Source organism: Trichomonas vaginalis, chromosome III (assembly GCF_026262505.1).
Source record: "Trichomonas vaginalis G3 chromosome III, whole genome shotgun sequence".
Lineage (NCBI taxonomy): Eukaryota > Parabasalia > Trichomonadida > Trichomonadidae > Trichomonas > Trichomonas vaginalis.
The window spans coordinates 1,884,611-1,904,978 of record NC_067205.1 but is presented as its reverse complement, the minus strand read 5'-3'; the positions used below and the strand labels follow the sequence as shown (position 1 = coordinate 1,904,978).

The 20,368-nt window shown below is 32.2% G+C and overlaps 8 protein-coding genes and 1 pseudogene across 9 annotated transcripts, besides 4 other annotated features; 3 read left to right on the top strand and 6 right to left on the bottom strand.

Moving 5' to 3' along the window:
* Window positions 1-408: 408 nt before the first annotated feature.
* Window positions 409-2,258, bottom strand: TVAGG3_0623420 (glycosyltransferase family; the record flags this gene model as incomplete). Its single annotated transcript, XM_001303825.1, has 1 exon — window positions 987-2,186. The coding sequence occupies one exon, from the start codon at window positions 2,184-2,186 to the stop codon at window positions 987-989; it is 1,200 nt and encodes a 399-aa protein (XP_001303826.1).
* Window positions 2,259-4,221: 1,963 nt separating this feature from the next.
* TVAGG3_0623410 (proprotein convertase-related family) lies at window positions 4,222-7,247 on the top strand (the record flags this gene model as incomplete). The annotated part of the gene is made up of 1 exon (XM_001303824.1): window positions 4,242-7,241. One exon carries the CDS (start codon window positions 4,242-4,244, stop codon window positions 7,239-7,241), a length of 3,000 nt encoding a protein of 999 aa, XP_001303825.1.
* A 258-nt stretch (window positions 7,248-7,505) lies between these two features.
* On the bottom strand, window positions 7,506-8,941 carry TVAGG3_0623400 (protein of unknown function, DUF563 family; the record flags this gene model as incomplete). The annotated part of the gene is made up of 1 exon (XM_001303823.1): window positions 7,633-8,709. One exon carries the CDS (start codon window positions 8,707-8,709, stop codon window positions 7,633-7,635), a length of 1,077 nt encoding a protein of 358 aa, XP_001303824.1.
* A 159-nt stretch (window positions 8,942-9,100) lies between these two features.
* On the bottom strand, window positions 9,101-10,024 carry TVAGG3_0623390 (uncharacterized protein; the record flags this gene model as incomplete). Its single annotated transcript, XM_001303822.1, has 1 exon — window positions 9,101-10,024. One exon carries the CDS (start codon window positions 10,022-10,024, stop codon window positions 9,101-9,103), a length of 924 nt encoding a protein of 307 aa, XP_001303823.1.
* A 51-nt stretch (window positions 10,025-10,075) lies between these two features.
* Window positions 10,076-11,215, top strand: TVAGG3_0623380 (protein serine/threonine/tyrosine kinase protein; the record flags this gene model as incomplete). Its single annotated transcript, XM_001303821.1, has 1 exon — window positions 10,076-11,215. The coding sequence occupies one exon, from the start codon at window positions 10,076-10,078 to the stop codon at window positions 11,213-11,215; it is 1,140 nt and encodes a 379-aa protein (XP_001303822.1).
* Window positions 11,216-11,830: 615 nt separating this feature from the next.
* On the bottom strand, window positions 11,831-13,074 carry TVAGG3_0623370 (glycosyltransferase family; the record flags this gene model as incomplete). The annotated part of the gene is made up of 1 exon (XM_001303820.1): window positions 11,854-13,071. The coding sequence occupies one exon, from the start codon at window positions 13,069-13,071 to the stop codon at window positions 11,854-11,856; it is 1,218 nt and encodes a 405-aa protein (XP_001303821.1).
* A 796-nt stretch (window positions 13,075-13,870) lies between these two features.
* On the bottom strand, window positions 13,871-14,086 carry TVAGG3_0623360 (uncharacterized protein; the record flags this gene model as incomplete). Its single annotated transcript, XM_001303819.1, has 1 exon — window positions 13,871-14,086. One exon carries the CDS (start codon window positions 14,084-14,086, stop codon window positions 13,871-13,873), a length of 216 nt encoding a protein of 71 aa, XP_001303820.1.
* Window positions 14,087-14,953: 867 nt separating this feature from the next.
* On the top strand, window positions 14,954-15,331 carry TVAGG3_0623350 (uncharacterized protein; the record flags this gene model as incomplete). The annotated part of the gene is made up of 1 exon (XM_001303818.1): window positions 14,954-15,331. One exon carries the CDS (start codon window positions 14,954-14,956, stop codon window positions 15,329-15,331), a length of 378 nt encoding a protein of 125 aa, XP_001303819.1.
* Window positions 15,332-15,667: 336 nt separating this feature from the next.
* Window positions 15,668-15,704: a mobile genetic element.
* Window positions 15,705-16,128: 424 nt separating this feature from the next.
* Window positions 16,129-16,574: a mobile genetic element.
* Window positions 16,575-18,333: 1,759 nt separating this feature from the next.
* Window positions 18,334-18,371: a mobile genetic element.
* Window positions 18,372-18,431: 60 nt separating this feature from the next.
* Window positions 18,432-20,368: part of a mobile genetic element that runs on past the window's edge.
* Window positions 19,441-20,260, bottom strand: TVAGG3_0623310 (annotated as a pseudogene). The gene has a single exon. A coding segment is annotated over exon 1 (820 nt).

Genomic DNA, 20,368 nt, shown 5'->3' with positions numbered 1-20,368 from the left:
TAGTCCATTGCATTGTTCTATAATAGCATTTAATAAATGCTCGATCATTTTTATATGAGTTAACTATCGAGCAGTTTGAACACTGAAATAGCATATCAACAAAGGTGTAAACCATATTGAGAAAGCGTATTTTTTTAGTTTAATCATAAAAATCGATTTCATATTAGAAAATAAAATTACTCATTGCGTATTATTAATTGAATTGATTTTTTACCACAATAATACCAAATTCAATTTAAAATTTAAACAACAAACTTCAATAATGAACAATATAAGTATACATGGTGAGTATAGATATTGCTTACAATATGAATGTTAGAATTGCAATTTGAAATTGCAAATTTTATAATTCCACAAACGTTTGAAAATAGGATTATTTTACACATAGAAACATTGAAATATAACAAACTTAATCTAAAGATGAAAGGAATAAAACTTATATAAAAATGAACGTTTAGAATTTTTTCATTTTGGATTATCCAACTCCAACTCAAGATTTCCTTGATAGATTAGCACCGAATCACTCAATGTAAGGGTACTGCTGAGGACTTGGATCATCTTCCTTAATATTTATCAATGAAATACGCCAAATAACGAAATTTATTTGGTTTATGCCCGCTGAAGTCAATTTGTACCGGTTACAGCCCAAAGGATCAAATTAATAGAACAATATTTTTACACATGGCCTTAATGAAAGCCAACAAGAATAGAATTCTTGCAATTTATTCAAAGAAATGTATGTTTCATTGGTGAAAACGAATAAAGATATTGTTTATATACTATTTTAATTTACTAATAATGATTTTTTGAGTCTTATTAAGTTTTTTTTTAAAAAAAATAAATTATCTAAATATCCATATTTTTAAGTTTTTGTTTAGAATACACAGCCCAAATATACTCAATATGACTATACTATTGATATTAATATTGGCTCCTAAATATCAAGGTTTACACCTTTTTGCCCCGTTTACACCTTTTTCTCCTGACTATATATAATCTTCAATTTCTCCATAAGGTGAAGCGTAACCACTGTAGGGATCCGAAAGACCTTCTAAGTTAGTGTACTTACCAACTTTCATGCAATCTAGAACTCTTTGAGCCATTTCTGCCATGAGTTTCGCGTAACATGGAATATATTCTGTAAATCTGAATCCCATCTTTTTATGTCCGACTCCAATCATGTAGAACTCACCTGCCAAGGCGAGATGGAAATTAGGCATGTCAATTCTGTGTGTCATCATTATTACCATTCCTGTTCGCGGAGCCATGAAAACGGAGTTGTAAATTCCAGATCCGGCAGGTGCAATAAGAAGTTTTGTGCCTGACCATAATTTAGCAACATCTTTAATGTCTGTTGAGTTCGGATATGTATAGATCCACTTCTCACCTTCATCTATTTTACAATATAACGTCAAATTTCCCAAAAGTTCATCAACATTATGTATCAATCTCTCTTTTCCAATTCTATTAATTATTTGGAATTTTGTAGGTTTAATTTGATCTAATTTATACTTATCAAAAATTAAATTTCGAAGACGCCTAAAACCGCCAATAGTGCAACCATGACCAAAAATAAGTGTAGATACATAGTATAACTTGTGTACTAAAACTTGCTCGTCTTGCTTAAGAGTCAATAATTTAATTTTATTACCGTAACCAATAGCATCAAGCCACATTTGGCCAAGACATTTTCCTACAGTAGGGGCAAGCATAACTACACCTTGATCAATTACTTCTTTTGGTATGTACATTAAACCGCATAAAAAATCATGAATTAAATGTCCAAACATTTCAAATAAATCAATAACGTAAACGCCTATATTGTACTCGCCAACAGTTTTCTTCTGCTTATATTCGCCGTGTTGCTTATCAACGTACAATTTGAGTCCATAGTCAAGAGTAGCTGGCTCACGAGATAGATATGCGTAGTTAAAAACAGCTACATATACTATAGAATAAAAAATTCTGTTTCCAGGTATATCCATTCTAAAGAAAAATTCGCCATTATGCCACATTTTTGCAATTTCAGTATCATTTTTGCTGACAATATCGAAATACCTATTACAATCTTCGTAATTCAGCTGGTAAAACCATTTCCATCCCTTAGGATGATTTTGATAAATAATAGGATGAGTTTTGCATTGAATATTGATGATATTTATAGGATCTGTAACAGGGAATAACATTATTAGGAGTATAATTATCTCCACAATCTTGAACGAGCCTACTCTTGAATGAAAGATAATTTTTGGAATTTGCGACTGAAAATTTTTGCCATTTGTAGAATTGTAAAAATACAAATTTACATGTCATTTTTTCATATAAAAAATTCTCACCATACGATTATTTTTGGTTCAAATGCTGTTCGGCATTAAAAACAAAAATAATAAAAGGTAGGGTATTTTCAAGGATCATATCTCCCTATGTATTTTATTAAGCAAGCCATCAATGGGGCAATGCAACAAAACATGGCAACCTATACTATATAATAGGATGTTAACTCGAATGATCTCTCTTTGGATTGATTATATTTTACAATTTCAGTCAATGTCGTTAAAAACTATTCACAGTAATAGGGTGGCTTCTAAAATGATTGAAACCAAGAATTAAGTTTACAAAAGTATAGATTAAAATATGAAATTTCGATTCGATAGTATCCAGCCAAAATTTTTGTTAGATAATCATATATATAAATAGCATTCAAATGGCAAATGCACAGTTGAAATATACATTAAATTTGTCAATACAATTTTTGTGTAGAGATTAATTTGCGATGTTAAAATGCATTGGTGCAGTTTTGTGGAAGTGTTTTGACTTTTCTTACCAAATTATATTTGTTTGCCCAACAATTACTTGGATTTCATGAGGTTTATTCCAAATTGAAATTTGAAATCTTATCACACTGTTATTGTTTGATATCATAATCAATAACAATTACTAGAAATTTACGAATACACCTAGATACATTTATTCTATTGACTTGTTGTTGATGAAATAAAATCATTATTAATTTACCTGCAATTTGTATGATATATATCATGTTTATCATAATTTCTGAGATTTGATCAGCTTGAAGTTGAAGAATGAAAAAATTTAATATTAGAATCAAAAAAAATTGCAATTTTGCACTTCAAAAGGATTGAACTTCAAAGTTTGGATAATAATACAACAAGTTGGTTTTCCAAAAAATATTCAAAATCTATTTTTTCATCTGAAAAATTAAATATTTGATTTTCATTTTTCTTTTTTTGAATTTTTTTTGGAATTTTCAACTATGACCCAGAACAGAAAGAGTATCGCAACTTTATTTAATAACATATAATATGATGAGTTATATGTTTATTTTATAGTCATATTTTTGATCACAAATATCATACCAATTAATATGTAATTTTATAACAAATGTATTATAATGTTCACAAATATGAGCTAAATCAGCAAAATACGCCGAAGAAAAGAGTATAAAACATATTTTTAGTCTATTTATTTTCATATTACATGTTTCAACATGCAATGCTAAAATTGTAGTAGACATATGAGATCCTTGAACATGTTAGTACTACGTGCATGATAAAGTAAGCTTCAATTTTATACCAATATTGTCAATTGAATCAAATTTACGGCATTATAATAATATATAATTCGTTTTATGATATGGTACTGATATTCTACTTGTACTGGATTGTACTATCGTGACATTTAAGAGATTTTTCTCGATAATTCTGGATGATTATATAACTCTAGATTGAATTTGCCGATTTTCCCCAAACTACGTATTCTACATATGCATAATATGTATAGCCTGCAGATGGAGTTTAATGCCAAAATTTTGGTTAGAAGGGAGTGTCTGTACCTTAATAATCATAAGCTTGAGAATCACTTCAAAATTATGAGTTATCCAAAAAGACTTGCGAAGTTTAAGAGAAGAAGGAACAGGACAAAAGGTCTTGCGAAGTTTTTATGATTAAAAATAATTTCGAAATCATCAATGTCGCCTATATTGTATATGTTCAAACATACACATAACAGTATGGACATCAAGTCTAATTTGTACTACGGTTTTCTTCTAGTTATTTTTCTGATGTGATATAACATCATGATAAAATTTGAGAGCTCCGTCAAATAACTGTTATTAATGATCACATAATAAGTTTAACATTCCACCATATTTTTCACCTCAAGAATTCTATATGAATATCCGATTTTTTCTGATCGACATTTGTGAAGTTCATTTTTCGAAAATGATAAAAGACAGCCTTTTTGATTATTCTAAACTCAATCCAATTAAAAATGAAGGAGCAGTAAATGGGGGGCTATTTATGCTTCAATTTACAGCACTTACTAAAACAATTAACACTGAATTTTATCAAAAAAAGTATAACATCGATTTTAAAGGAAATGGATGCGATAGAAAAGGAACATGCAAGATAGAGCTAACATCAAAACAAGCAAAAGCGTTACTTGAGGAACCATCTTCATTTAACCTTTACTCCTTAGATTACGATTTTTCACAAAAGCCGCGTGATTTTCCTACCTCATTCATAGTGCTTGCCTCTGATGATTGGATTCCATCAGATTCTTCAATTAGATATAATTCATTAAGTACTAACATCTTTCAAGTTGAAAATGTACAAAACATAGGACATTTACTTCGTGATCCCCGTGTCGGACCTATTTTCAAATCTGCTCCACTAAAATATTTCAATAGATTCAACACCGGCCTCATTCAGACTGGAGATGCAGCTGGCACTCTTGAAGGTGATAGCTACGAAATTAAGAGGAAATTCAATGATCTCGGTCTTACAGGCAAGAATCAAATCGTAAACTTGGTTGATACTGGAATTGATGAATTCCATCCTTTCTTCTACGATGATAGGATGCGTGCACCGAGATCCGACGCAAACAACCTTAACTTCGATCTCAACCATCGCAAAATTGTTTCGATCTACAACGCATCTGACTACAAAGACGACAAATCTGGCCACGGCACACACTGTGCTGGTAATATACTCGGAAAGGCAGACTGTGAAACATGCCCCATCAACAAATACCGTGGCATGGCGCCAGATGCCAAACTCTTTGTTGTAGATGTCTCGAAAGTTGGTGAACAAGGTCTTTCCATCGCATTCAACCCAATTACCATGGCCAAGAACCTTTCTGAGAAGGTTGACAGCCACATTTCCTCCAACTCTTGGGGATCCTCCACTCCAATTCCGCTCTTTTCTTACCTGTACGACCTCGCTGCATCCACAGTCAGAGACTTCCTGTATGTCTTCGCTGCTGGCAACGACGGCCAGGAGGGAGTGATGACGATTTCCTCTCCTTCAGACGCAAAGAACGTCCTCTCTGTCACAGCGTCCACAATGCCTGAGGCCGCGCAGAAGAAGCTGTACCAGCTGATGAACCTCTCTTTCGTCTCGTCTGATGGATATGTCTCAGTCAGTGTCAACAAGACAGGAGACAACACCCTTCTCCTCCAGAACGAACTAGACGATCCTTCATGGAAGTGGTCGAACATCAAACTCGCAGAGATGTCAGACTTCGAGAACCTCCCTGAGACAGAGGCAAAGGGACGAGTAATTCTTCTCGACTCAATCAAGTTCACAGGAACTAACAGGAGTTACGTCGACATCTGCGACGCTGCTCTCAGATTCGACAGACTCGGCGCTGTAGGTGTTGTTTACAATGGAACAAAGGCCAACAACTTCTGCCACCATCTCGGCATCAGCTTTGACATTCCTGTCTTCTTCACACTTCACGGCGGATTCGACGACCTGATGAGATTGTCAGAGAACGACACAACAGTCAGCCTCAAGAAAGTGTTAAACGAGAAGAGCATGCTTAAGATGGAGTCGGCGTTCTTCAGCTCAATGGGACCAACATTAAAGGGCCAGAACAAGCCAGACGTAATACTGCCTGGATTTTTCACAGTCAGTGCAGACTCAGGTGATCCAGAGATTGAGGAAAAGAGGTCACTCAAATCTCTGATCACAATGAGCGGCACATCCATGGCAACACCACTCATGGCAGGCACAGCCACACTGATCAGAGACTTCTTCTCCAACGGATACTACAGAGATCTGAAGGAAGACAACTCAAGCAGTGTAAAGCCGTCGAGCGCCCTCTTGAGAGCAACTGCGATATCCAGTGCCAGATCAATCAGCAACATGATCACGCCAAACATCATTGAAGGATTCGGAATGCCAAATCTCAACAATGTCTTCCCATTCGACAGATACGAAGAATACGGCTTCAGATTCGTTGACAACGTTGTGATAAATCCGAAAGAGGCACACAACTACGAGATACAAGTTGACAACGACAAGAGTGATTTAACAGTTACTTTGTCGTACATCGACCCAGTTCCAGACATGCTATCTCTTGGTGAAAACGCACAGCTTCTATACAACGCTCTTGTAGCTGATTTGGACCTTTCAGTTGTTTCTCCATCAGGAAAAGTCTTCAGACCTAACTCCAACGCTGGAGATTTCCTGAACACAAACGAGAGAATTATCATCGATAAGGCGAAGGTCGAAGTCGGCAAATACAAGGTGTTCGTGACTGCAAACAACTACGAAGTATACGACCAGAAACCTTCTTACGCATTGACAGTAACTGGAGGCTTCCCTCACAAAGACTTCGCCAAATTCGACCTGAAGAAGACTGAGAAATCAGAGTGCTCATACTGCAACGGTGAGTGCCAGAGTGGCTTCTGCAAGTGCAACAGCGCCGACTTGGCTGGAACATACTGCGAGTCGAGAGTCAGCGATGTCCAGCTGAATAAAGTAGTCAGCGACAAGTTGACGAAAGGAAAGATCAATTACTACAAAGTCACCTTCTCGAACAAAGCGAACTCACACCCACCATTCATGCAGTTTATTATACAGGATTTGGCATTCCTTATTGTCAGCGATCAGCCGATCAAGAACCTGTTTGAGCATGGCCAGGAAACAATTCCATTGGTGGACAAGCAGACTCTCATTCCACTCAATGACAAAGTGTCGACTGTATATATGGCCATGTACACAGTTATCAAGTCTCAGAACATACAGTTTGCATGCTTCGGTGGTGATGGAAAATTATCTTCACCAGTTGCATCAAATTCATTGGTCTGGGTTTCATTTGTTTTCTCTGCTCTCGGACTTGTTATTTTGTCTTTCGCTCTTTACCTTATCAAGTGCAAGAAGAACTACAATCAGTTTAATGATAATGATAACGAACCTAATGTTTTAACAGTTTAAATAAAATGAAATAAAAATAAATAAATAAATAAAATAAAAAAAAATCGGAATTCTCAGCAATACGATTATTTTTGATTCAAATGCTGTTTGGTATTAAAAGCAAAAATAATCATATATCAGAGAATTACACTTTTCCGATATTTTTTGGTCGCTTCGCGCCCCTGACAAAACGTCGGAAAAGTGTAAATTTTCCGACTTTGTTCATTTTCTTTTGATATTGAATAAGTCTCTAATAAAAACATTTTTTATTAATACTCATATAATCAATACAAATGGAGTTTCTCAAAAAGCTAATGCTGGTTTATCGAGGATCATTGTGATCTTCAATGATCGAATTTCCTGTTATTAATATTCCATATAAATATACACAAATAACATCATCAGAAATAAATCAAGCAAAAAGATTACGAGGAGGGCCAAAATCTAATGTTTGATCAATGAAATAGTCTACAAGCATTGGGTTAAATTTGTTGTCTGGACATGTTTTATGAGTGACATTTTCAAAAAGATTTCTGAGACCTTCTGTTGATTGCCACTTCTGATATTTCACAGCTGCAACGACCTGTTTTGCATGAAATACAACGCGGTCGACGCTGCAATTGTAAGGATCGTAGTCAAGGAATTTCCAGTCTTTATGGTATATAACAGCACTAAACATGTGGTTCTGAAATGCAATACTCATCTGTTCTGTCAACACGTTGTTGGGGAAAAGAACAATTAAACCAGTACTGTTGTGCATAAACATGCAATTAAACAGCTGAGAGCCTCCAACAGTGAAAAGGACTTTAATTGTTGGCCATAACTTAACTTGTTCGTATATATTATGCTGATTGTGAATAACTTCCCATGTTTTTCCATCATCGATTTTGACGTATTTGTTTAATCCATCAACAACCTCATTAAAGTTACCAAGGTATCTTCTTGTATCTCTATTCATTGCGCAGAATCTAGTACTATTTATTTGCGAAAGATTAAAGCGTTCAAACATTTTTCTTCTCATGTATGAGTAACCACCTGCAAATGCTCGGTGAGCTTTACTCATGTGAGATACTACGTATAATTGCCGAACAAATATATGCTGGTTTGCGTAGCCATCAAAAAGATGAACTTTAAACCCACATGCTTGAAGCCAATCTTGGAGATCTTTCCCTGCAGAAGGTGGTATCGCAATAGTAAATTCTTGTTTTTGGACAGATTCTGGCAAATATGTTAATCCGCTGATAAAATCGTCAATTGTATGGCCCCATTCGCGCCAATTACAAATGGTGAACACACCTATGTCGTACGTCTCAATAACTTTTCGATGTCCAAATAGCCTACCTTCCATTACCCAGGTATCAATATAAAATTCGCTTGTTTGAGGATCATATGAAGTATATGCGTTTGTATAGGCTGTGACATAAACAAGTGATCGTAATACATGACAAAAGCTCGGATCATCATCGGTATAATAATCGTCCTTTGTCATCAATGAATAATTCGTTAACCATAATGGAATTCTTCGAATATGTCTTATAAGTATGTCGTTAGGTATTTGATAGAATGGATATGTTTTGTTAGGTTTTGGTTGTAAATTAATAAGTGTAATTCTAAAAGAAATCGAAATTTTAGGACTTGAGACCAAATTTAGTATGAAAAGCTTGAGCAGGACAAGACAAAAGAAACACCAAATCTGATTGAATGCTAAATAACCATTTTTCATTATAACAAGTAATTTAGCGTGACGATTATTATGAACTCAATAAGGAAATGATGAAGGAAAATTTTGCAATTTTGTAGCAAATTCAGAAAAATATGAAGGAAACACCAGCTGTGTAATGAATAATATTATTTATAAAACAAAATAAAATAATTTAAAATTAATCGAGTTCATCCAGTTCCTGAACTTTAGGAGTTGGGCCTTCTTCAAGTTTAGCCATTCTTTGATATTTCTCAACTATTAATTTCTCAGCTTCTTCGTCATCACTCGATAGAAGCTCTGGATGGTCTCTTCTTATATCTTTTCCAGCAGCTATTGCCGCCTCACGCTGCATCCTTCTAAATTCCTTCATGCTGTCATGATCTCTTTCGTTCTTTTCTGCTGAAATCTTTTGCCTTTCCTTCATTTCAGCTTCTTTTCCGCCAATAGCCCAGGCAGAAACAGTCCTTCTCTCTTCGTCTGTTACTGGAGTATCATCTAAATGTCGTAAATTTTTGTGAGTCGAAATTAGAGTTCTTCTATAAGTTTTGAACTGTCGTACAACAGGATTACCATCCAAATGCAAAACACGTAAGTCTTTTAATGTTTCTAATACATCTAATGATTCTATTTCGGTTAATTTGTTATTTGTTAATCTTAAAATTTGCAAATTCTCGCAATGTCGTATTCCATCAAGGCAATCGTTTGATCCTCCTATTTTGTTCGCTTCTAAATCTAAAAATGTTAAAGATTTGCATTTTTCAAGTCCTTCGATTTTTCGAATGTAATTAAAGGAAAGGATAAGATTTTCTAATTGGTCTAACTCATCAAGTCCTTCTATATGCTCTATGCAGTTTTCGGAAAGATATAACGTTTGTAATTTTTTCAAGGTGTTCAATCCTTCGATTTTTGAAAATTGGTTACCGCTAAGCCATAAAACACGCAATTCTAAGAATCTTTCTAGTCCATCTATCGAAAGAAAACCAGCATTCTCCAAATGAAGTACATCATTGCATTCTGGTGTGATGTACATTCCTCTTTTAGCACATATTTTCAATATTGACTTTTCATCCATTTTAAATTCTTCTGGACATTCTTCTTCCATTGGATTTTGTTCTTTATTCTTCAGCTCTGTCACTTTTTGGAAATAGAAAAAATGAGTGTAAAATTTGGGTCCAAATGCATTTCTTCAAGGGTTATAAGCCTAGTAGAAGGTCCCGCAATGCCTGGTACAGAAGATAACGCAGATGGATTTCTTATTGTATCAGAATATCAAGTTATTCAGCATAACGAAACTAAATACAAAATAATCAAAGTCATTGGTCGTGGAAATTCCGCATACGCATTTCAAGCTGAATCAAGATTAATTTCGCAGTCTATTTTAGAAAGAAAAGTTGTTGTACTAAAAATATTTCGCTCAAATCCTTTGTCTACAACTATGGCTAATGATGAATACAGATTTATTAATAATGCGATACACGGACACTCTGCAGAAGAAACTGTTTCTTTTCCAAAGATTTATGATTTCTTTACTTATAAAGGCCATCCGGTCATCGTAATGGAACAATACGGCCCTTCTTTATACGATCATTTCATGAATATTTTCAAAATGGAAGAAATAAAATCGCAAGATAATCCAAATCTTCACGGAATGGAGATTCTCCATGTTCAGTACTTAATGAGACAACTTGTCAAAGCCTTATCACTACTGCATCCTACAGGTTGCATTCATGCAGATATTAAACCAGAAAATATTCTTTTTGACCATTTACCAAAACGATTCCAAAACTTCGTTCTAATAGATTTCTCGTCTAGTTTCAGTACAGAATGGAAATGTACTTACCCAATTACAACAAGTTTCTACAGACCTCCAGAAGTTTCCTTGTGTTTGCCTTACAATCAGTCACTAGATATATGGTCACTTGGTTGTGTAGCATACGAGGCATTTGTTGGTGCCCCTCTTTTTCCTCAATTTGATGACGACAAACTTTTGGCGAATTTCGAAAAATCTCTTGGCCCAATTCCTAAAGAGATGATAGAACAGTCGCCAGTCAGAACTAGATACTTTGATGGCCTCAATCTCAAAGTCCAAATCGAAGATTCAATCCATCATGATTATATTAGAATGATCAGCGAGCTTTATTATACAAGAGCTCAGAGTAAAGAGCAATTCCAGCGTGAGCTTGAGTTGCGCGCTCAACTGGCTGATTTTGTATCGAGTTGTTTGAAATACAGCCCAGCAGATCGGCCAACTGTACAAGATCTATTAAAGCATCCATTTATTGTCGATGCTTAACTATGTTGTTTTAATAAAATTGTTATGTTATGTTTTTTAAAGGTAAGGACACTCGCTTCTAACCGAAATTTTTGGCCTATAACTCTAGCCACAGACTATACATATTATTTACATGTAGAATACTGAATTTGGAGAAAAACGGCAAATATTATCATACAGAATTTTCGATTTCAAAAAAAAAATTGTGTTTGGCAAATGAACATGAAAAAATGATTTATAATTGAGAATTCTAACCATTATACTATTCACTTATGAACTCGTTGGATCTAAGAAATATGACGTGTCTTAATCATAAAAATAAACGTAGTATCCCTTCGCTGACATCGAATTCAGTTTTTATAAAAAAGCTAAGATGAAGTGCTGTGTTAAGTTTTTAATATTTTAAACTTAACGTATTACTTCTACATTTTCATTATAAATAACTAACTATATCTTTCTTTTTTCTAATGAGAGACTTCGGAAGAACTATATGTCCAAGAGTCCACTATGCGATTATAACACTTTTGTGATATGGTGCGTATAATAGCAATAATAACATATGTGGTGTCTTTTTTGGTGTATGAAAATAAGCGAAGAAAAAATCTAATTTGTTAATATTTTAAGAAACAACAATATAACAATTTTTTATTCTGACGATATCAAGCTAAAAACTTATACTCCTCGCCTTCAATCTGTGGCCATTTTCCGCTTTCTTCAAGTGATATTGCAATTTTAAGGGCCTTTATCAGTAAGTTCACATCAACATTTCCTCCGCCTTCCCAGAATCCCATATTTACGTGGATACAAACTTGATAAACATAACAAGAAGCTGTTGATAAAACAATACAATCATTGAATATATTTGCCATTAAATGAATTACGCACGTTTTTTCTTTCATGAATATGCATTTCATTAGGTTACTTCCCGTTGTTCCTACAACAATTTTAATTTTTGCCCATATTTTTACAGTTTCATGAGCTGTTTCAATATAATCAGGGATAAGTTTTATCTCGATATTAAGTTGTTTAGACGCTTCTTCGATAGCGTCTTTAAGATTGTGAATTATTCTCGTTTTTCTCAGCATATAACAGATATCAGTCGGAACTATATCTTCTGCATTAAATTTATGCCTCAAATATATGGACAAATTATACAAAGGAGATGAAGCTATATTTCCTGAAGTTCTTGGTTCAATCATTGTGTAAACATGGTCTGCATAAACCCATTCTTTAATACCCAGGGTGATAACTCGATCTCCAAATCCCATCGCCTCTAAAAACTGAAGCGCGTAAGTTGCATTGTCTCGATAGATAATGTAAGACTTCTTTATAATATCTTGCGGTAATAGAATACAAGGAAGAATAACATCCAGGAAAAAGTGCCCATAGCATTGTAAATTATAGTGGCCAAACGCAACTACATGATTGTAATTTCCTAAAACTGGTCCTGGGAAGTTCCAATATAAATCAATGCCGCTTCGAGCAACGAGTTTAACTCTATGCGTTAAATTATTCAAAGAGCATGCCCCAGAGACGTAAAATTGATGAAAGCATACAATCTTTGTATGAAAATGAACTAAATCTGTATGATATACACATCCTGGATTAAATTTATCATGTACTTTTAGACCAAGCATTCCTGCACCGTAGAAAAGGGCTGTATTATTGTATTTGGGGATAATAGTTTCGTTGTATACTTTAATAACTTCGCATTCATAGTTTGAATTGATGTTATTGTCATGTTTCATGTAATCTATAACACATGAGATCGGAAATGATTGAAAAAAGCCAACATCTGTTTCTGCCATCCTAGTCCTCAGAGCCAATGCCAGAAACAAACAAGCAATCATTGAGAAAATCCATTGATTTGTTTTCATATTTTTTTTTTTTTGTAATTCATGGATTTTATTTAAAAATGGGTCCATTGCCATTTCATTATCTTAAAGTACTTTCTACTGATCTTTGGTACTGAAAGGACAAATTGATTGACCAGAAAACACTCTCAGTTTGACAAATTTTGGTCGGAGGCCACCCCCATAATGGCATTTTTTGTCAAACTGATCATAATTTGCAGGAACGACCCCAATTCACAAACGCATGTCATTCAATTCTCTCGGGATGATCCATGTAATACTTAGATCCATTGACCATAAAACTACTCGAATAATTAAGAATTTCATAATTTAGGCATTTATCGAGTTGTTGCGAATGTATAGAAAACGTAAGAAAATGCTGATCATCACCTCTTCCTTTACAGCTTCTCTCATCGCCATACTTTCTCATGGATTGCGTAAATTAAATAAATTCGTTAATATTTCCTACTTGCATGCCTGCATTAATGGAGGACATGTTCATTATTAAACTTGTATAATTTATTTTAGGGCAATTCTGATCATTAAATGCATGACAAACGTTATCAAATTCAACTTTAACCCAGGAATTACCAATAAGTAATTTGTAGTAATAGTTATCTTCTCGACAAAGAGAAGATATAAATTTTTGTTAAAAACGCGCAAAAGAATTTACTTGAAATGTTGTGTCGAATAAGTCTTAATGTATAACATTATCAATTTCATTTATATTATGAATGAAGTAGTCTCCAATCATGACCTATCTGCAAAACCAAATAAAGATGTTACTTTCCGATTTATATGAGCAAAGTTAAATTTAATTTCCTTATTGAGTATATTCTAGAATTGCTTGGGCTTTTGGGACGTCTTTTTCGTTGGTAAATATTAATCCTTTGTGATCTTTATTAAATGCACGAAGGGAATGAATAAAGAAAACCATTTTTTTAATGATATTAAAAGCTGTCGTGATAACTGCGTCTCTATATGATGAATCATGAATAACTGATGGTATAATACCACATCTATTGCATTCTCTTCTCATTAAAACATAATTTATTTGGAATTCGGGAAATTATAAAAGAAATGAAATAAGCCTCTACTGCGAATTGTATGGTAACAAATAAATCACTATATTTGTCACTAATTCATATATTACCGAATTATTATGTTTAGACATCGAAAAAATAATTTGCATTTCAAGTCCTCTAATTTCATTTTTTGATAGTTGTCATACAATTATTTCTATGCGAATATCCCAAAAAGTCGATGTCATCGATTTTATCGGCGCGAAGCGCTCATAGAAATCAGACAGTATTATATAAGGGACAACACACACATTTTTTACGTAATGAATCTACAATAAATTATCATCCTATATTTTTTATGACTTAATTTTGATAGTATTCGTTCAGAAATATTATAGGTTAGCCCTTCATATTTATGTAAGTCCTGTTAGCTAATTTCTGGGAAAATTAGAATTGTAACTTGAGCTGAAATTGTTTTGGAATGTTACAAGATAAGGAGTGTTAAGGTGAAATGAAGGTAAGTTAATAACTCATTGATCTTTTTTGAAAACTCCTTGAAAAAATATCAATAATTAAATGAAGCATAAAATTTACCACGGTGACGTCAGCTTTACCCCAACCCTGAAAAGTGCACCATGGTATAGACTTTTTTAGATGATATGGACTTTTAATACTGACGCGTTCAAAAATTTTTCAACAAAATATTCCAATACAAACACAATATCTTCGCCAAACTCAAATTGCGCCATACCATATACTAAATCTGATCATTGGTACCAATAGAAATCCTCGAATGCTATTTTTTCGTTTGGAAAATACTCTTAATGGCACACCCGTAAAAAGAAAAAGGGGATGCATCTGGCCAATCCTGCTAAGAAAAAAGAATGTCAGTTCTGACTACTCCTGTTAAGAAAAAGGAGTCAGAGTACTGCATTTCTTCAACAGCTTTTAAATCCCCACCAACATCCATAATAAAATCTACAAGTAGACCAAACACACCTGAATGGATAACAAATTCCGAACATTATGCTCCCATATTAAGTAGCCCAGTTCCTCATAGTAGGATGGAATCAATACAGCAGCCCTCTTCAAGAAATAATTCAAATAAATCAAAACTAATTAAATTTTTAACAAATCCCTTATTTACATTAGTGCTGATTATACTGGCACTTGTAATTGCAGATTATAGACCAGAATTTACAATTCTCGTGTTTCTAGCAATAATTTTATTTATGTTTTCAATGAAATCATTCCTTCTTTAAAGTGTATGATTATATAAATAAAACTAATACTTTGATTATAATATTTTCAAATTGTATATGAACGCTTTCTTTACAGTTTGGGGAGTTTCTCGCGAGATAAGTAATGACATAATCGTGATTTGCTATTTTTCCTTATACTATGGATATCCATATCAATATTGTACAGATTGATTGCAAGCTTTTATTAATTGACGTCACGAAACTTTGATTTCATTCATTTTAATCATTAGGTACTAAAATGAATAGATACCTAGGAAGAAAACCATAATAATATTGTTATCTCTTTGCTATTTTCACGAAAGTTTATAATATTCTGTTGAAATTAATGCGATAATGTAATAAACAGAAATTCATCAAAAGTGACAGCTCTCAATTTTTTGACATTTGTAAATTCTAAATTGAATGAGAAAAATGAAATAATACTAAGCATAATACAATATTCTAGATTTAATTATAATTAGGAAAAAGTTAGTTTTGAGAGCACTTTTCATAGGCATATAGAATGAAATCTTCTGAAAAATAATATCACATAAACTCATATTATTTTCTAATATATAACTATTTTATATAAAAATCAAATTCAATGATCTTAAAAGCGAAGGATAGTAGTATATATGACGGGTTTTGTGACTTTTTTTGTAAACGTAAGAATTCATACAATATTGAACGATTTTGAGTAATTTTCATACAATCGATAAAATAAATGTATGATTCTTACGGTTTTTATTCTTACGTTTTTGAATAAATCGTGATTTAAAAATTTTCAGAATCGTAAGAAATTTTCACAAACCCTTTACATAATGAAATAAAAAAAAAATAAAAAAATTTAAAAAATAAACTTTGAAAATTCATGTCTTACATTTTTTGAATAATTTATTTTTTATTTAATGATAAATGAGTGTCACAACTAACAATGTTAAGAAATTGGGATTCACAAATGAGGAAATAAAGGATATATTAGAGGAGGCGGGTTATGAAGTTGATAAATATTATTTAAGAAATTGTAAAAAATTTGCCAAGTTATTAAATGAATTTGATTATGATGGAAAAATGAATAAAGATGATGTTATAAATTTTTTATATCCTACATCTGAAGAAGAAAAACCTAAAGAACCTGATGTTTTCCCTGAATATTATGAAGAACGGATTAAAGATGATGAATATGATGAAATTGAAAGACTGGAAAAAATAAGAGATGAAATAGATGAAAAAATTAAGGAATTAAGAGAAGTTGAAAAATATAATGAGAATGAAGTAGAGGGTTTAATGAATATCCCAGCTTCAGAATCAGAAGTACAGAAATCTCATGAAGAAAGATATAAAAATTACTTTTTGGAATCAACACAAAATTTATTAGATGGTGAAATAGACGAAACACTTTCAGAAGAAGGCACAAAATTTATTCATAAACATAAGTTACAATTTATTGATAATGAAGAATACCCCTGTATCCTACTTTCACCCCCTCTCGATTCTGAAAAATTCAAAAAAGCATTGAAAAGGGAGAGATGTTTTGACAAAGAGTTTCTTCGCAATGTCAAAGATCACACCTAATACTGTATTAATTTAAATAAATGTACAGGTGTTGATAAAGTTTTTGATTTGTTAGATAAAAATATCAAAAGAAACCATTGAAACCTATAAAATTTTATGTGATTGTGGTTTCATTATTGAAGATACCAATAATGTTTCATATGAAAGAACAGCACCGAAGGAAGACGAAGTGGAAAGGTCTATACCATTCGTTATTAAGAACATAAAAGATATGAAAACTTATAAACATTATATTTATTCATTTATTTCAGAAAAAATGGAAGCAACCCATAAAACATCATCTCATCATTTTATAGCTATTCATACATTCCTTTTCAAAGTTGTGAAATTAAATAAGACAGGAATTAGATTTAATGTATCAGGGTACGCATTCTTGAGTAAATTAAAATGTATTCGTCACGTCGCAGATGATAAAACTTAATATCACATAAACTCATATTATTTTCTAATATATAACTATTTTATATAAAAATCAAATTCAATGATGTTAAAAGCGAAGGATAAACCTCAAAATTTACGAATATAATGAGTGTGAATATAATGCTTATCTATCATAAAACCATATGAAATATCAATTTTTGCTTTACGCCTAATTTTTGACGACAATTAGCAAAAAATGTTAAATGTTAACACTCAGTCCATTTGAATATGAAAAATAAAATTGACTTTGATTAAATGTTTTTATTTATCATGCAATTCTTCTTGCGACCAAAGATTTGAATAAAATTTCAAAAAATAAGATAGCCTAAAAAATAATATACGGTAGTGTTTACTAATAGATGAATAGTATAATAAATTCTATTAAAATGGATTTGATCCAAAAAAATATATAAAATTTGATCATAAATAAAATCGTTTTAAATTACTTTCATTTAAATTATAACAATTATTTTTGGTTTTATATTTTTTTGGATCAAATCCATTTTAATAGAATTTATATACTATTCATCTATTAGTAAACACTACCGTATATTATTTTTTAAGCTATCTTATTTTTTGAAATTTTATTCAAATCTTTGGTCGCAAGAAGAATTGCATGATAAATAAAAACATTTAATCAAAGTCAATTTTATTTTTCATATTCAAATGGACTGAGTGTTAACATTTAACATTTTTTGCTAATTGTCGTCAAAAATTAGGCGTAAAGCAAAAATTGATATTTCATATGGTTTTATGATAGATAAGCATTATATTCACACTCATTATATTCGTAAATTTTGAGGTTTATCCTTCGCTTTTAACATCATTGAATTTGATTTTTATATAAAATAGTTATCTATTAGAAAATAATATGAGTTTATGTGATATTATTTTTCAGAAGATTTTGTGTTCTTCTTCAAAATTTTATTTTTTTATTAAAAAGAATCTTTACAAAATATACATTTACTTTAATTAATATTTAAAAACGTGCTCTATCAAAAGTTCCAAAAATTCAATATTTTAGCTTTTCTGAGGTGTCACTTTTGATGAATTTCTGTTTACAACAATAACATATGTTTATGATATTGTTAAAATCTTCTAGACTATACATATTCAAAATATAGGTAAAATAAAAAAAAAAAAAAAGGAAGTGGGGCTTCCAGGCACTTCGTGCCCTCTAGCCCCGAAGATGTTTAGTATAAATGAAGTTTTTATTCGGAAAATTGTTAGTCTTCTGGTGTGAATTCGGAGGACTCTTCTTCTTCCTCCATTGCTTCTGGGAAGAAGCCTTCTTCTGGGTCGAAAACATTATATAATGTTTCACTTTTCACAAATTATATATGTTTTCATGTTTTGTCACTTTTCTGTCACTTTTCGGGTAAAAACATTTTTATTATTATATATAAATGAATTTTACAAAACCTCCGTTACCGTTCTTTGGAAATAAGAGTAAATGTAAAGATATTATATTGAGAGAACTTAAGAAACTACCGAATGGTCTAACATTTGTAGATTTGTTCGGTGGAAGTTTCTATATATCCAATTTGTGCCATACAATATTCCCAGACTCAAAGATTATATGCAATGACTTCGACAACTATATGGACCGTCTCAAACATATTCCAGACACTAACAAAATATTGAGTGAGTTAAAAGAAAAGATACCTATAGGTAAGATGGAACGTATACCATTAGATAACACAAATGTGAAATATTATCCTTCATCTCTGAAGACAATAACGAACAAAGATGTTATACAGAAATTCTTACCAAAGGTTGAAGAAGCTTCTATTGACATTGACGAAGGAAGTGAAATGGTTGAAGAAATAGACCCTGACGTCATTTAAGCAAAAATATATTTTTGGTTAGTCTTCATATCGATATTTTACAACAATTCCCCAATGTATAAACTTTTCATACGCTTTTTCATAAGCTTTATATACCTTCAGAAATTTTGCATAATCTTTAGAAGCATTTAGATATTGTTTAAATGCTTTGTATGTCTTCAGAAATTTTGCATAATCTTTTACATGTTGTTCGTTCTCTTCTTCTGTCATGAGTTCCGAATATTCTAAATTCATGTTCTTTCATATGAGATAAAATTTTATAAAAAAATAAAATTAGCTTAGATTTTTTTATTCTTCCTCTTTGAAGTTATCGAAATATTCTGTTATTTTTTCCTTCAGTAATGTAAGTCTTCTTTGAATGTAAGTATTGTGCAACCTTTGATGTCATAGTGTGTTTGAGGAAGAGTATTTTTGACAATTTCATTTATTTGCTCATTCGGTGTCATTGAAATCGGTAAGTTTTCACGATAGAACCAGTTTCTGTCAGATTTATATATTTTAGCAAGGTCATAAAAGCTTTGTTGTTTCTTCTGACTAAATGCAACATAACCATATCTCTGTCTTCTTCTTTCTCCATCTTCAGCGTAAATCATATACTTATAACTTTTTCCTTTCCTTTTGGTACTGAACGTGGTATTCTTTTCTGTATGCTTTTGTCTTTGGATTCAATGACTTCATCTTTTGCTTGAAGTTTCTTTTCCATCTCTCCACGTTCTGCTTTATATAGTTCATCTAACATCATGAAAATATAACAAGCATAACGAGGTGAAGCCCACATTGCTACAGCGTTTACTAAAAGTCTATGAACATAATAACCTTTCAAACCAGGTGCCAAATTCTTGCGATTTTCGTACGGAATCTCTTCTCTCGGTTTTCCGAGGGAAGCAATCATATGAGGAAATTCTTCTAAAAGTTCTTTTGTCTGTTGGTTTTCAAACCAATGATATGCTTGCTTTGTAGAACGAAGAGCATTCATTATACTTTGCATTTGGTACATGTCATCTTTGACTGAACGAATGAGACGTAACTGTTTGTTATACTGTATGTATTCGTATTCTTCATTTATGCTTCATGGACTAACTGTTGTTGTGTTCTCTGATGTTGTCATTACTGTCTTTACATACAAAATAAAAAAATAAATAAAAATAAAATTAGCGTTATTTTCTGACTTTCACAAAAGACCAAAAATAAACGCTTTACATGTATTTTTCAGCAA